General features: G+C 40.9%; 1 protein-coding gene across 3 annotated transcripts in view; it reads right to left on the bottom strand.

Annotated features, from left to right (window-relative positions):
• LOC132400525 (A-kinase anchor protein 7) overlaps window positions 1-16,092 on the bottom strand; it is a 166,200-nt gene that overhangs the window by 126,172 nt on the left and 23,936 nt on the right. For all 3 annotated transcript variants that reach the window (XR_009514281.1, XM_059981565.1, XM_059981564.1), the window contains exon 3: window positions 8,164-8,303. Coding sequence is in view for 2 of the 3 variants with exons in the window: in XM_059981565.1 (XP_059837548.1) it covers window positions 8,164-8,303 (140 nt within the window). In the remaining variant the exon portion in view is untranslated. The remainder of the gene's footprint in view (window positions 1-8,163; window positions 8,304-16,092) is intronic.

Genomic DNA, 16,092 nt, shown 5'->3' with positions numbered 1-16,092 from the left:
TACTTGACAGGAGTGGCAGAATCTGCTTATCATCTCAAAGACAAAACCTTCAACCTCCCATGGCACTAAATTAGGAAAGTCAGCTTGGAATTTTTTTATACACATCTTTAGAGTGGGACTGCTGAATTTGAAACAAGAATACTGCAATGGAGTTACGGTAGACATTAGGCTTTCAAGACTGAGTAACATTAATTTAGCAGAGACTAAATTGGTAAACAGGCCTTTTGCTCCACCATGTCTCTACTACTACAATGCCAATCCAATCAGATCTACTTGCACTTGGTGTATATTTCTTTATCGTCTGCATATTCATGTGCCTGTCTAATGACATGGAAACACATGTCTGTTTCTACCACATCACCTAACAGCGGGCAGTGATAGAAGCACTTCCTGTTCCTAGGCATCTTCTACTCTCAGTAAAAAAGCTTGACTGACAAATCTGCTTTAAACTTTCACACTCTCACCATAAACCCATGACTCTAATATCTGAGCAACAAATACAAAACACTGGAGGAACCCAGCAGGCCAGGCAGCATCTATGGAAAAAAGTACAGTCAACGTTTCGGGCCGAGACCCTTCGGAAGCACTGGAGAAAAAAAGCTGAGGAGGTTTGAAAGGTGGGGAGAGGGAGGGGGGAGAGAGAGAGATGCCAGGTGATAGGTGAAGCTAGGAGGAGGAGGGATGAAGCAAAGAGCTAGGAAGTTGATTGGTGAAAGAGACAGAAGGCCATGGAAAAAAGAAGAAAGGGGGGTGTGGGGAGAAGAGGGAAGCAATGGGCAGGCAAGGAGATAAAAACAGAGGGAAAGTGGGTGGGAAATGGTGAGGGGCAGGGGGAGGCATTACTAGAAGTTTGAGAAATCGATGTTCATACCATCAGGATGGAGGCTACCCAAACAGAAAATAAGGTGATGTTCCTCCAACCTAAGTGTGGCCTTATTGCGACAGTGCAGGAGGCCATAGATGGATATATCGGAATGGGAATGGGAAGTGGAATTAAAATGGGTGCCCACTGGGAGATCCTGCTTGTTCTGGCAGACGGAGAGTAGATGCTGGGTGAAGCAGTCTCCCAATCTAGGTCGGGTCTCACCAAAATACAATGCCTTCACCCCACCCCCCCGCTCCACTTACCAGTTCCCATTCCCTCTCCCATGTTATCTCCTCACCTATCCATCGCCTCACTCTAGCGCTCCTCCTACCCCCCCCCACCTTTCTTCTTTCTTCTATGGCCTTCTATCTCTTTTACCAATCAACTTCCTAGCTCTTTGCTTCATCCCTCCAAGTTTCACCTATTGCCTGGTATTTCTCTCTCTTTCAAATCTACACCTCAGCTTTTTTCTCCAGTCCTGCTGAAGGGTTTTGGCCCGAAACGTTGACTGTACTTTTTCCATAGATGCTGCCTGACCTGCTGAGTTCCTCCAGCATTTTGTGTGTGCTGCTCGGATTTCCAGCATCTGCCGATTTACTCTTGTTTGTGACTCTAATGTCGGACATTTCCACCCTGGGAAAAGAACTCTTAATATCTACTCATCAGGTCCCTTTGAGTCCAGATGAAGGGTCTGAGCCCGAAAGGTTGACTGTTTATTCCCCTCCATAGACGTTGCCTGACTTGCTGATCGCCTCTACCACTTTGTTGCTCACGATTTCCAGCATCTTCAGAATCTCTTGTGTTTATTGTTAGACAGGCACATGAATAAGCATGGATTAAGAAAATATAAACCAACTGCAAATAGATTTGATTGGATTGGTTAATATGTTATCATTGGAGAGAGTCCAGAGGAGGTTCCCGAGGATGATTCCGGGAATTAAGGGGTTAACATATGAGGAACGTTTGGCACCTTTCGGCCTGTACTCACTGGCATTTAGAAGAATGCCGGGTGGGGGGGGGGGAATCTCATTGAAACCTACTGAATGTTGAAAGGACGAGATGGGGTGGATGTGGAGAGGGTGCTTCCTATGGTGGGGGTATCCAGAACTAGAGAGCACCGCCTCAAAGTTGAGGGGTGACCCTTTAGAACAGAGGTAAGGCGGAATTTTTTAAGCTAGTAGTAAATCTGTGGAATGCTCTGAAACAGACTGCGGTGCAGGCCAAGTCCGTGGGTATATTTAAGGTAGAAGTTCATTGTTCCCTGATCAGTCAGGGCTTCAAAGGATATGGTGAAAAGGGAGGTGTATGGGGTTGAGTGGGATCTGGGATCAGCCATGATGGAATGGCGGAGCAGACTACATGGGCTGAAAGGCCTAATTCTGCTCCCATGTTTTATGGCATTGCACCGTGTGACAAAGTGATTAAATATATAGGTGACCCAGTATTCACATGGTTACTACCTCTTGACTGCATTTTTGTAAACTGTTTCAATAGTTTCAGCAACTTTCTTGTCTTTTCTATTGCAATCAAACCTTGTCAGGTCCACTGATTTCTCAATTAGAATTTCTTTTGGTCCAGGAAAAGCTGAAAATTCTGATTGTAGAACCACAAACATGCTGTTCGAGAAAGCCATCATGGATGCATTCTATGAAACCTTCTTCAAGACTGCCCCGACCAACTTGATTCACCCAATCTATGTGCAGTTAAAGTCCCCCATGATAACTTCTGTTCCATTCTTACGTGTGTCAGATATTTCTCTGTTTATTGCCTGTGCCACTGTCATGTTATTATTCAGTGACTGATAGATAACTCCCGCCAGTGATTTCTTCCCTTTACTATTCCTAATCTCTACCCAGATGAATTCAACAGTCTGCTTCTTCAATCTTACATCATCTCTCACTATCCCCCTGATCTCATCTTTAATTAAGAACACTAACTGACCTCCCTCACCTTCCTACCTATCCTTCCATATTTCCTGATATCCTTGGATATTTAATTCCCAATCCTCTCCACCCTGCAATCGCGTTTCTGTAATGGCCACTAAACCATACCACTTTGTACTAACTTGTGCCAGAAGTTCAGATACAGGTACAGGTATTCAGATAGAGTGACTTTATACTCATTGTGCCTTTAAAATCTAGTAATCTTTGTCTCTTTTACACTTGACTTTTCTGCACTCCACCCTTACTTTTCTCATTTTTCTCTTTTCCTTTATCTTTATTGACACTTTATTTTTTTGCTTTATGCATACTTCTCCAATCTGTTGAACCCACTCCCCTACTATTTAGTTTAAAGCTCTACTTTTGAAATTTGCTAGGATCCAGGTCCCATCACAGTTCAGGTGGAGCCCATCCCATTGGTACAGCTCCCACCTTCCCCAATACTGGTGCCAATTTCCCATGAGTTCAGACCCACTTGTCCCACACCAATCCTTGAGCCCCACATTTTACTCTCTAATCTTCTTGATCCTATGCCAACTTACACGTGGCTCAGGTAGTAATCCAGAGATTATCACCTTTTTGATTCTGTTTTTTTAATTTAGTCCCTAACTGCTCAAATTCCCTCAGCAGAACCTCTTTCCTCATTCTACCTATGTCTTAGGTACCCACATGGACCACAACAACTGGATCTTTCCCCTCCCACTACAAATTCCTCTGCTGGTCAAATAAGATGTCCTGATCCCAGGCACCAGGCAGGCAACACAGCCTTTGGGATGCTCTATCCCCACGACAGAGATTTCTACCTATTCCCAATTACCACTACATTTCTCTTCTATCTCCCCTGTTGAATGGATCACTGAACTACAGTGCCACAGTTAGGTTGCTCATCCTTCCTACAGCCCCCAGTCTCATACCCACAGGGAGCAAGAATCTCAGACCTGTTGGACAAGCTCAAGGACTGAGGCTCATCCAACACTAGCTGCCTCACATGCAGTCACACCCTCTGGTCACCCCACTACGGGAAGGATGTGAAAACCATAGAAAGGATGCAGAGGAGATTTACAAGGATGTTGCCTGGATTGGGGAGCATGTCTTATGAGAGTAGGTTGAGTGAACTCGGCCTTTTTTCCTTGGAGCAATGGAGGATGAGAGGTAACCTGATAGAGGTGTATAAGATGATGCAAGGCATTGATCGTGTAAATAGTCAGAGGCTTTTTCCCATGGCTGAAATGGCTAGCACGAGAGGGCACAGTTTTAAGGTGCCTGGAAGTAGGTTCAGAGGAAATGTCAGGTTAAGTTTTTTTTACTCAGAGAGGGATGAGTGCGTGGAATGGGCTGCCAGTGACAGTGGTGGAGGAGGATACGATAGGATCTTTTTAAGATACTCCTGGACAGGTACATGGAGCTCAGAAAAGTAGAAGGCTATGGGGTAACCCTAGGTAAGTTTTAAGGTAAGGTCATGTTCGGCACAGCTTTGTGGGCCGAAGGGCTTGTATTGTGCTGTAGGTTTTTTAAACCATCTCTGCGTCTTTTTCCCTCAGATCAGTTGTTTGCTAACAAAGACTTGCTGCTTTCCCTTCCTTCTTTCTTCATTTCAGCTTCAAGAGCAAAACACTTCTCAAAGCAGTCAACTTTTTGTTGCAGTGTGTGGCATCATTAAGGCATGAAGACATGCCTTCCCCAACAATTGACTGTTTTACCTGTTTTTTCTTCGAGATGTACTTGCACATCAACTTTTCTCCTTTCATAATGATTGTTGGCATTTCTCTGGAATCTTCTCATTGTACCAGACTGGTAAAGGTTTATGGAGCTTCAATCCTCCATTACCTACTGATATGCTGTCATATCCTCATCTCCTGTTCTCAGTTTTCTGTGATGGGGTGCTTACATCTTCAAGGATAGAGTATAACAGCGATGATTAGCTAGGTTTTCACTCTAGAGTGCTGAGGGATGGGTTCAGCAGTGGTATCTGTCACAGTCGAGTCTGAGTTCAGAAGTGTCTCAAAATGTGTTTTCTATCTGGCTTTGTTTATCCAAAGAAGCACTTACCCACCTGTGGCACAGAGTGGGCCTCACACCTTAATGGCATCATTGTAGCATGGACCAAAGCTCTCCATGGGTGGGGGCTACATGGGTGGTAGTAAGCTAAAGAGAGTTGCAAAATTAGTCAGCTCCATCATGGCTACTAGCCTCTGTAGTATCTAAGACATCTTCAAAGAGTGGTGCCTCAAAAAGGCAGCATCCATCATTAAGGACCCCCACCATCCAGGACATGTCCTCTTCTCATTGTTACTATCAGGAAGGAGGTACAGAAGCCTGAAGGCACACTGAAGGTTCCTGATTCAGGAACAGTTTCTTCCCCTCTGCCATCCGATCTCTGAATGGACATTGAAATCATGAACACTGCCGCACTACTTTTTTAAAAATTTCTATTTTTGCATTACTTACAGTAATTCAGATTTTTTTCTATATCATGTACTGCATTGCACTGCTGCCACAAATTTAACAAATTTCACAACAGATGTTGGTAACATTATACTCGATCCTGATTTTGATTCTGATTATACTGTAAAAGAACATGACTTTGAAATAATAAGAGGTCATAATGAGATTATATAATTAAAATAAGTCTTTGTGACAGGGAGCAATTAAAGATGCAATGTATCATTCCTGCAGGTTATATTATTCATTTTTCTCTTAAATGCCACGATGGTCTCATTTTCCTCCTTTTCATTCCCTCTTTATTTGTCCATGCACATTAAATTTTATTATACTTCACCCTATTTCCTTTTCCTTGTTCCTGTTTCTATTTCTGCCTTTAAACCACATTGATTGCCAAGACAAGCTGCTCATCCCACCTTTCATCAAGACACCAAACACTCAATTATCAGATATTTTTTCCCCAGGAATACAAAATGCAAATAGTTTCAAACTTAAAGAGGTAAGGGAGGGAAACAAACCAATAATGAGGCATGCCAGAAGCTGCTCTGCAATTAGAGTCATAGAGAAGTACATCACAGAAAAAGGCCCTTCAGCCCAAATAGTCCATGCCAAAACCATTTAAACTGCCTCCTTCTACCACCTTCTAAAGAATACAGTCCTAAACCAATTCCTTATAACTCAGGTCCTCCAGACCCAGCAACATCCTTATAAATTTTCTCTGTATTCTTTCAACCTTACTTACATCTTTCCTGTAGGTCAGTGACCTAAACTGCACATAATACTCCAAACTAGGCCTCACCAACGTCTTATGCCTTTTCAACATAACATCCCAATTCCTTTACTCAATTAATTGATTTATAAAGGCCAAAGTGCAAAAGCTTTCTTTATGATCTTATCTACCTGTGATGTCACTTTTGCAAATTTGGACCTGTATCTCAGATCCCTTTGTTCTACCATACACCTAGCAGCCCTGCCATTCACTGTGTAAGATGTACCCTGGTTGGTCCTACCAAAGTGCAAAACCTCGCACTTGTCTGCATTAAATTCCATCTGCCATTTTTCAGCCCATTTTTCCAGCTGATGCCTATCCCCCTGCAAGCCATGATAGCCTTCCTCACTGTCCACTACTCCCCAAATCTTGGTATCATCTGCAAATTTGCTGATCCAATCTACCACATTATCATCCAGATCATAGATACAGATGACAAACAATAAAGGACCCAGCACCAATCCCTGTGGCACAGCACTAGTCACAGGCCTCCAGTCAGAGAGGAAACTCTCTACTACCACTCTCTGGCTTCTCCCACAAAGCCAGTGTCTAATCCTAATCCTACTTACTACCTCAGTGGCCTCCCAAGCAGGACCTTGTCAAATGCCTTGCTAAGGTCCATGTAGACAACCTTGCCTTCATCCACTTTCCTGGTAACTTCCTGCAAAAACTCTGAAGATAGGTTAAACATGACCTATCACGCCAAATCCGTGCTGACTATCCTAAATCAGTCCATGTCTATCCAAATACTTATAAATCTGGTTGCTTAGAATACCTTCCAATAACTTCCCACAACTGACATCAGACTCACTGGCCTATAATTCACTGGTTTACGTTTATAGCCTTTTTTAAACAGCAGAACAACACTGGCTATCTTCCAGTCCTCTGGTATCTCCACTATCATTAAGGATTACTTAAATATCTCTGCTCGGGCCCTGACAATTTCTGTAGCTGCCTCCCGTAAGGTCTAAGGGAACACCTTGTCAGGCCCTGGGGATTTATCCACCTTGATTTGCCTCAGGGTAGCAAACACCTCCTCCTCAGTAATCTGTACAGAGTCCATGAAGTTGATGCCACTTTGCCTCACTTCTACAGACTCTGTGTCCATCTGCTGAGTAAATACAGATACAAAGAATTTATTTAAGATCTCTCCCTTCTGTTTCGGCTCCACACATGGATTACCATTCTGGTCTTCCAGAGGACTAATTTTGTCCCATGTAATTCTTCTGGTCATAACATAGCTGTAGAATCCCTTAGCATTCTCCTTCACCTTGTCTGCTACAGCAACTTCATGCTTTCTTTTAGCCTTCGTGATTTCTTTCTTAAGGACATCTGTCTATGTTTGAATTGGGAAGAAAGGTATAGATAGAAATCTATGCTTTGCCAGGAATCCAATATTTTTAATAGCATGAATCATTATCTTGTCTGTATTGATTTTAAAACATGCTTTTAATTACTGCAATATGCAAAACATGATTGAAAACAGAATTTGTCCATTTGATTTTGATTAATACCCCAACATTACATCAAAATGAGTTCAACAAGCTGGGAAAACTTTTTTTTAAATTGGTACATGATTATGATATTAAAACAGCTTTGAAATTGATCAAAAAGATCTCCCATTAGAGTTTGATATTAAAAACACCAAAAATAGTAACTTCTGAAACTGTGCAATTAGCAAAATGTTTACTGTGATTATTAAAATTCTTATCCCAGAGAACAAAATATATCCTAACAAACTAATTAAAGAGGATGTAATAAGTAAAAATGTGCATGTCAGCAGTAGATGTACACCAATCCCTAAAATAACAGGAATACATGGAACCAAAGCAGACTATTTTTGATCATTTGACCAATCCCAAAATTTGACAATGTCATGTTTTGGTCTGGGTCTCACTTTTATCATTCACATGATGTAGTTACTGTGTATTGTTCTCTTTGAAGTGAATATAAATGTATTTATGAATATTATAATCCTTTTGATAAGGATTTGCTTTAAAATTAGACCCTCTGGTGGAAAACAAATAAACAATCATTCTCAACGCTATACAACAGAACGTGCAGAAAGTTCAGACTACTGACTTTGTGATCTTAAACGTCCTGCTTATCTTTTGTAAAACAAATCAGTTATGATATAAAATTATTACCTTTGGGTTGGTTATTGGAATAGATACAAAGTAATTTGGATGAACTTTTTTTTTCTTTATTTGACCCGTGTCTTCATCAGTCTCACCGCCTAAAGTACGCTTTCTCTTTTTCTTTGAAATCTTTACAGGGGCTTTAGTGACTGAAAACAAAAATCAAAAGGGAAACACAAAGTCATTTTCAAAGTGTATTTGCCTCAACGTCAATTGTACGGATTTAAGCCATAATTTACCACAAGAGGGGTTCCCAGCCTGGTGTCCACAGACTCCTCGGTTAACAGTAGGGGTCCATGGCATAAGAAAGTTAGGAACCCCTGTATTACAGCTTATTCCATAGAAAATACATAACAGAATCCTCTGATAAATAATTAAACTTGAGTGTCATCAGTTAATTGAAAACTACACTGAAATCTCACTTAGTACTGAGGATGTGTTCCTTGGAGGTGGAGCGCTATGTAAATCAGCACTATGTGGGGTTATTATAACATTACGGTATATGATAAATTAGTTTATGTATACTCAGTAATTTGTGGCGTAACAAACATATAAATAGGCCTAACCTGTACATCAGTGGAGCAGCAACACATTGCAATAGCAGTGGAGAGAAGTGGGTGGTGGTTACATCTTAGAGGAGGGACAAGACTGTGGATCCTTCTCTAACTTTGGCTTCTTCTTCAAGTAGGCATCAAGATTTGGCTTCCTTTCCTAAAGTTTCCTCTCATGAAGCAGTTCTTGGTAGCAGAACTCATGTCAAAAACACATCTATTTGCCATACTGCTTCCCCCTGAGCTTGTCTCCAATGTCAATGTCAGTCAGGGTCATTATCGATGAATTGGCCCATGATCTGTGTGATTGTGGTGATGGTGGTGCAGAAGAATTTTGTGGTGAGGTTTCTTACTGGTTGTTTCCTCTTCTCCATCCACGTCCTCAGATTCAACCAGGATGTGCTACTCTGCTAATTCTTGAAGCTCTTCATTATTTAGGTTCTCACCATGTGAATGCAATAACTCTTCAACATCACCATCATTAACATCCTCTAATCCCACTTCAATGGTCAGTTCAACCATGATTTGGATGACTGGTTCTGCCTGAAACCCTTAGATGTCATCGCATGCTTCTGACTATAGCTTCTTCCACACTCCATTCATGCAGTTTGAAGTTACTCCATCCCAGGCTGCTCTAATATTGTCTACAGCTTTCATGACATAGTAGTTTTTCCAAAATTGCCCGATGGATTGTTTGTCTTGACCTATCATTTCCTCTACAAGTTGCTTGAATGTGCGATGAAGGCAGTAGACTTTAAAATTTGATAATATTCCTGATCCATTGGATGAAATAATGAAGTGGTATTGGGTGGAAGGTAAACCACTTCTACAGGAATGCAGGTCCAAAGCACGTCAGGGTTCTCAGGGTGGCTTGCGGCATTATCAACCACCAAGAATGCTCTAGGTTCAAGGTCATGCTCCTCACAATACTGCTTCACTATTTGGACAAAAATGTGAAACAAACCAATTTTGGAAAACATCAATCATCACCCAGGCTTTCTTGTTCGATTTCCAAATCACTAGTAGACTTGATTTTAGAATGCCCTTCATTGCTAGTGGTGTTTCAGAGTGATACAAAATGATAAGCTTTAACTTAAAATCACCTTTAGCATTGCCTCCTAGCAAGAGAGTTAACTGGTCCTTTGCAGCATTGAACCCAGATGCATGTTTCTCTTCTCGGGAGATGAAAGTACGAGAAGGCATTCTTTTCCAAAATAGGCCCGTTTCATCTACATTGAAGACAAGCTCAGGAGGATAATCAATCTTTTCGATTATGGCCTTCAGTGTTGTAGGAAAATACAGGACTGCCTTGCTGTCTGCACTAAGCACTTCACCTGAGATATGTATGCTATGGAGGTTACTGGGCTTTTTAAGTGTATCAAACTAACCTCTGCTGCCTGTGAGTGTTACTGACATATCTTCTTCTTCTTGAACTTGACTGAAGATGCTTCTTGTCTTTTCCATTACTACCAGCTAGCTTAGAGGCACGTTTCTTTGTGTTTGGTCATCCACCCATATACTTAGACGACTTGCAATTTTTTTCAAACAAATGGCTCCTTGAACAAGTCAGCTTTGTAGGAGATAATTTTGAGGTCATCATTGCAGAAGCCTTTATCTTGTCTGCATTTTTTATAATTGCTCTGATTGTCGATGTGGTGCCAAAATCAAACTGGCACTCACCAGCTTCCAAACACCATATCACTTAGAGCTTCACAACCGTGCTAATGCTTTTCTTAGACACCTTAGATGTATCACCCTCACTGGAAGTTGCGAGCTGTTTTCCAGACATTATGGGTGAAAAAAATGGAATTTAAATTGGTGAGTGAGCAAGAATGTTTACACACGTGGGGGAGGAAGAGTGTGAGCTAATATGTGATTGACTGTGAGTTGCTCAGAGCTCATGTAAAGCACTCTCATTGGCTGATTGAACGTGTACTGTAATGGCAGCTGCTCTGGAGAAGCTTTAAGTGTTGCTTGGAATGAATTATTGTCATTTTGAAAAATTTCAGTAAAGAATTGAATAACCGCATTGTAACAAATCCGTGCTGTGCAGGGTAACGTCAATGTGAGTTCTGAGTGTGTATAAGAATGTACAGCAATAGAAACATCTCTTTTACACAGTTTTAGATGGGTGAGTCAAACAGTGAAGCAAGATTGGATAGAAGGGGAATGAGAGGGATGGATACTTTATTTGCAGTTGCTACTTGTTTTTGTGGGTACTACCAGCATTTTTGGGTCTTTTATGGTCTACTTACTTAATGCTCTGATTATTCATTTCACTTCTGCTTATGTGGTCACAAGAGGCAGAAGAGCGGCTGAAGGATTGGTTCGAGTCAGTGGACTGGGCCGTGTAGATTTGAATGATCACATGATGGTTGTCACAGATTTTATAAATACAGTCATAGAGGAATGTGTCCCCTCAAAATCACTCCGAGTCTTCCCCAACCAGAAGCCATAGATGAACTATGAGATCAGATCAAAGGCACTGAAGTCCGGTGACCAAGAAAGTTACAAGAGATCCAGATACATCGAGGATGATTCCGGGAATGAAGGAGTTAACATAGGAGCAGCTTTTGGCAGCTTTGGGCCTGTACTTACTGGAATTTAAAATAATGCGTGGGGATCTCATTGAAAGCTACCGAATGTTGAAAGCACTAGATAGGGTGGATGTGGAAAGGATGTTTCCTGTGGTGGGGATATCCAGAACTAGAGGGCACAGCCTCAGAATTGAGGGGTGACCCTTTAGAACAGAGGTATGGAGGAACATCTGTTAGCCAGAGAGCAGAGAATCTGTGGAATGCTCTGCCACAGACTGCAGTGGAGGTCAAGTCCATGTGTATACTTAAAGCGGTAAGTTGATCATTTCCTGATCAGTCTGGGCATCAAAGGATATGGTGAGAAGGCAGGAGTATGGGGTTGAGTGGGATCTGGGATTAGCCATGATGGAATGGCAGAGCAGAATCGATGGGCTGAATGGCCTAATTCTGCTCCCATGTCTCATGGTCTTATGCCATATTGATGTTTGCTATTTAACACCACTGTCATTGGCCAAATCAAAGATGGTGACAAATCAGCAGATAGAAGGGAGATTGAAAATCTGGCTAAGTGGTCAGAGCAACAACCTCTCACTCAATTGCAGCAAGACCAAGGTGCTGATTATTGACTTCAGGTGGTGGGACTAGAGGGTCAGCAACTTTAAACTCCTTGGTGTTATCATTTCAGAGGACCTGTCCTGGGCACAGCATGGAAGTGCAATTATGAAGAAAGCACAACAGCACCTCCACTTTCTTAGGAATTTGCAAAGATACAGCATGACATCTCAAACACGGATGCCCTTGAACAGAAAATCCTACATGAAGTAGTGGATATGGCCAACTCCATATGGGTAAAGCCCTTCCGCCCTCCCAACACTGAGCACATCGACATGGAGCATTGTCGCAGGAAAGCAGCATCCATCATCAGGGACCCCCACCAGCCAAGTCACGCTCTCTTCTCACTATTGCGACTAGAAAGAAGGTACAGCTTCAGAAGGAGCTTCAGTACTCACACCACCAGATTTAGGTACAGTTATTACCACTCAATCATCAGGCTCTTGAACCAGAGGGGATAACTTCTCCTGTTCCATCACGGAACTTCCCACAACCTATGGACTCATTTCTAAAGACTCAAATTCTCACTCAGTTATTATTATTAATTTAATTTTTCTTTTGTACTGGCACAGATTGTTGTCTTTTGCACGCTGGTGGTCAGCCCTGCTGGGTGCGGTCTTTCATTCACTCTATTAAGATTACTGGATTTATTGAGTATGCCTGCAAGAAAACAAATCTCAGGATTGTATACGATAACATATATGTACTTTGATAATAAATTTACTTTAAACTTTAGGGCCTTGTTGTGCAGAAGTTACAATATGCAATTAACTTACCAACCTCTGGAAGAGGGAGGAAACCAAAATACTTGGGCATTTTGTTTTAATTAGAGTGAGGAAAAGGAAGTTACTCGTTGAGCATAGTTAGAAAAAAAAGTAACTGATTTGTCCTCAGAATTCCAAATAGCTCATAATTTAGATCTTACATATTAAACCGTAAGTGAATTCCTTTTCCCAATGCAAGACAGATAGGTTGTAATGAAGGTTGGGACGTTCAATCTTGAAGGGTCATTTTGGGTAGAGACAAGTGAAGTGTGGATGGAATAGAATGGAATGGAATATGGGTTATGGTATTAATGGGATTGTTTTGAAAAAACATAGTATCCATTAGATGACATTTGCTTTACTCTAATTAATATAATTCCATTCTATTTTAATTTGGATTAAAGCTTCAGAGCACTGTTATAATACTATTTCTTCACCAATGTCTATGCCTTCCAGTCAGCTCGAACCAGTCTGACCTTTCTCATTAACAAGACATTTTCACCCTCAGAACTGCCAATCACTGGATGATTTTGTTTTTCACACCATTCTTTGTAAACACTAGAGATCATTGTGTTTGAAGATCCCAGAAAATCAGCAGTTTCTGAGATACTCAAACCACATCTTCTGGTGCCAATAATTATTCCATAGTCAAGGTCACTTACAGTTACAAGATGAGGTTTGTGAATCCTTTGCAATTATGTACCTGTTTTTCGGCACTGATTACTCATAAAATGTGGTCTGATCTTCATCTAAGTCACAATAAAAGACAGACACAATCTGCCTAAATTAATAACACACAAACAGTTGTACTTTTCATGTCTTTATTGAACACATTGGTTAATCATTCACAGTCCAGCTGGGAAAAGTATGTAAACCCTTTTGTTTTAATAACTGGTAGAATCTCCTTTAGCAGCAATAACTTCTACCAAACATTTCTACAGAAGCTGATCAGATTTGCACAATAGCAAGAAGGAAGTTTAGACCATTCTTTCATACAAAACTGTTTCAGTTCTTCAATATTTCTGGGATACCTTGCAGGAGAGCTTTCTTCAGGTCATAACACAGCATCTCAATTGGGTTAAGGTCTGGATTCTGACTTAGCCATTCCAAATTTTCTTCTCTTTAAACCATTCTGTTGTTGATTTCCTCTTACATTTCAGATTATTGTCCGGTTGCATCATCCAACTTCTATTAAGCTTCAGATGACAGGCCGCTACCCTGACGTTCTCCTGTAAAATGTCTTGATATGATTTCGGATACAATGTTCCCTCAACAACTGCAAGCTGTCTAGGCCCTGAGGCAGCAAAGCAGCCCCCAAACAATGATGCTCCTTCCATCATGCTTCACAGTTGAGATGAGATTTTAGTGCTGGTGTGCAGTGCCCCTTTTCTACCAAACATCTCCGCAGAACATTGTCCCAGTAGCATTGTGGAACATCAAGGTGGTCTTTTGCAAACTTGAGATGTGCAGCAATATTTTTTTTAAAAAGAGAGAAGTGGTCTCCCCTGTGATATCCTTCCATGAACACCATTCTTGTTCAGTGCTTTTCTTATAATGGAATTGTCAGAGACTTTAGCAAGTTCTAGAGCTTTCTGAAGGTCTTTGGCTGTTACCCTTGGGTAACCTCCTTCATCGCTGCATGTTGAACTCTTGGTGTGATCTTTGCAGGATGCCCACTCCCAGCAGTATCTGTACTGAATTTCTTCCATTTGTAGACTATTTCTCTTAATGTTAACTGATGAACATTCAGGTCTTTAGAAATGCTTCTGTAGCCTTTTCCAGCTTCATGCAACTGTACAATTCTTCTTCTAAGGTCTTCTAAAAGTTCTTTTGATCAAGGTAAGGTGTACATAAACAGATCTTTCTTGAGAAGAGAAGGATCTATTAATAACCTGACTTTGAGCATCTTTTTTATAGGGCAGGGCACCTCTCCACACCTTCAATCTCATCTCATTGACTGGAAGACCTAACTCCAAATAGCTTTTGCAGAAGGCATTGCACCAGAGATTCACTTACTTTTTTGAACTTAGACTGTGATGGGGTTTAACTGATGTAGTTAGTATTGATGAGAAGTAGTACAATTGTTTGTGTGTTATTGGTTTAGACAGATTTTGTGTTTGCCTATTATTGTGACTGAGATGAAGTCATATTTTATGAGTAATTAATGCTTTTATGCATTGAGTTGCTGCCACGTGATTGGCTGATAAGATATATGCATGAAAGAATGGATTAATAGGTGTACCTAATAAAGTGTCCACTGAGAGTATACACACCTTATATTTCAACAGAGGAACATATTTTGAACACTAGAGAACTGAACATTATTCAGAAATCTACTTTTCAAAGCAGGCATTAGCTCCCCGCAGGTTGACATGAACATTGATAAGTTGAACAATCCTCCTGTTCTCCAAACCAACATTCCTCATTCAGTAAACAGTACCAAAACAAATTAATTTGACTTTAAAAGTGAAAGAAATAACTGAAGAATTCCACCTGAGAGCTTGATTCACGTTTGCATTCTATCCCATTTTATTCAGCCAATTGACAAAATATGACCAGAAGTTGGTGTAAACAATGGCATAAATGATTCAGAGTGCTTGCTTACTTGTCTAAGATCTCTTGGTTTACAACAGCTTGAGGCTAATTCTTCCAAGTGAGCAATCGCATAAGTCACAATTACTCTCCTCTTATTTCTCTGCAGCCCTACATTTTATTCCCCACTCATTCACCCCCTCCCCCCTTTTGATTTTTTTGCAGTTGTCACTAAGGGACAATTTATGATGGCCAATTAATTGACTTCAGAATGCGGGAGGAAAACAGAGCAGTCGGCATTGAAAGGGATAATGTGCAATATTCACGTGGACTACACCTGAAGTTAGGATTGAACTTGAGACCCTAGAACTAAATGCTGCATCCCTATGCTATTTGTGCTCTGGGCTAATAAAAATATAACTTGCATTTGTTTAACGCTATTCATGATCTTCCACTTACATAAAGCGATATATTCAGAAGAGATTTGTACAAAACAAAAGGATTCCATTCCTTCATAACAATTATTGGATGGAGCTTCCAGACATGGATTAATGAAGTTTTATTTTTGTGGCCAGTCTAGATTTCTTCTGCAGTCGAAATGTCCACAACTAGAAATCATAGGTTGTGCATGTGACTCTGAACAATCACATATGTACTAACTAATTTTGGCACAATGCTCACTAGTGGTCTGAATCCACCCCAAATGGAAAAGGTCCAGATTCAGAATAATGGAAGCTTCAAAGGCTGGTTTAATGTGCAATTACTTGAAGCAGCTCTGGAATATAAAACAAGCATTTGTGTAACTAATTAACTGGGGCGGCATGCAGTAATGAGATCAGATCCAAAGTACTGAATGTGTAAGAGTTTACTTTAATTGATGATGTATGTAAAGACTACTTCCAGAACGTCTATCTGTTTTTTTTTAATATATGTAAGCTCATT

Source organism: Hypanus sabinus, chromosome 10, assembly GCF_030144855.1.
Source record: "Hypanus sabinus isolate sHypSab1 chromosome 10, sHypSab1.hap1, whole genome shotgun sequence".
NCBI classification, from domain to species: domain Eukaryota; kingdom Metazoa; phylum Chordata; class Chondrichthyes; order Myliobatiformes; family Dasyatidae; genus Hypanus; species Hypanus sabinus.
The sequence above is the reverse complement of the archived record's forward strand: the minus strand, read 5'-3'. Positions and strand labels throughout refer to the sequence as shown.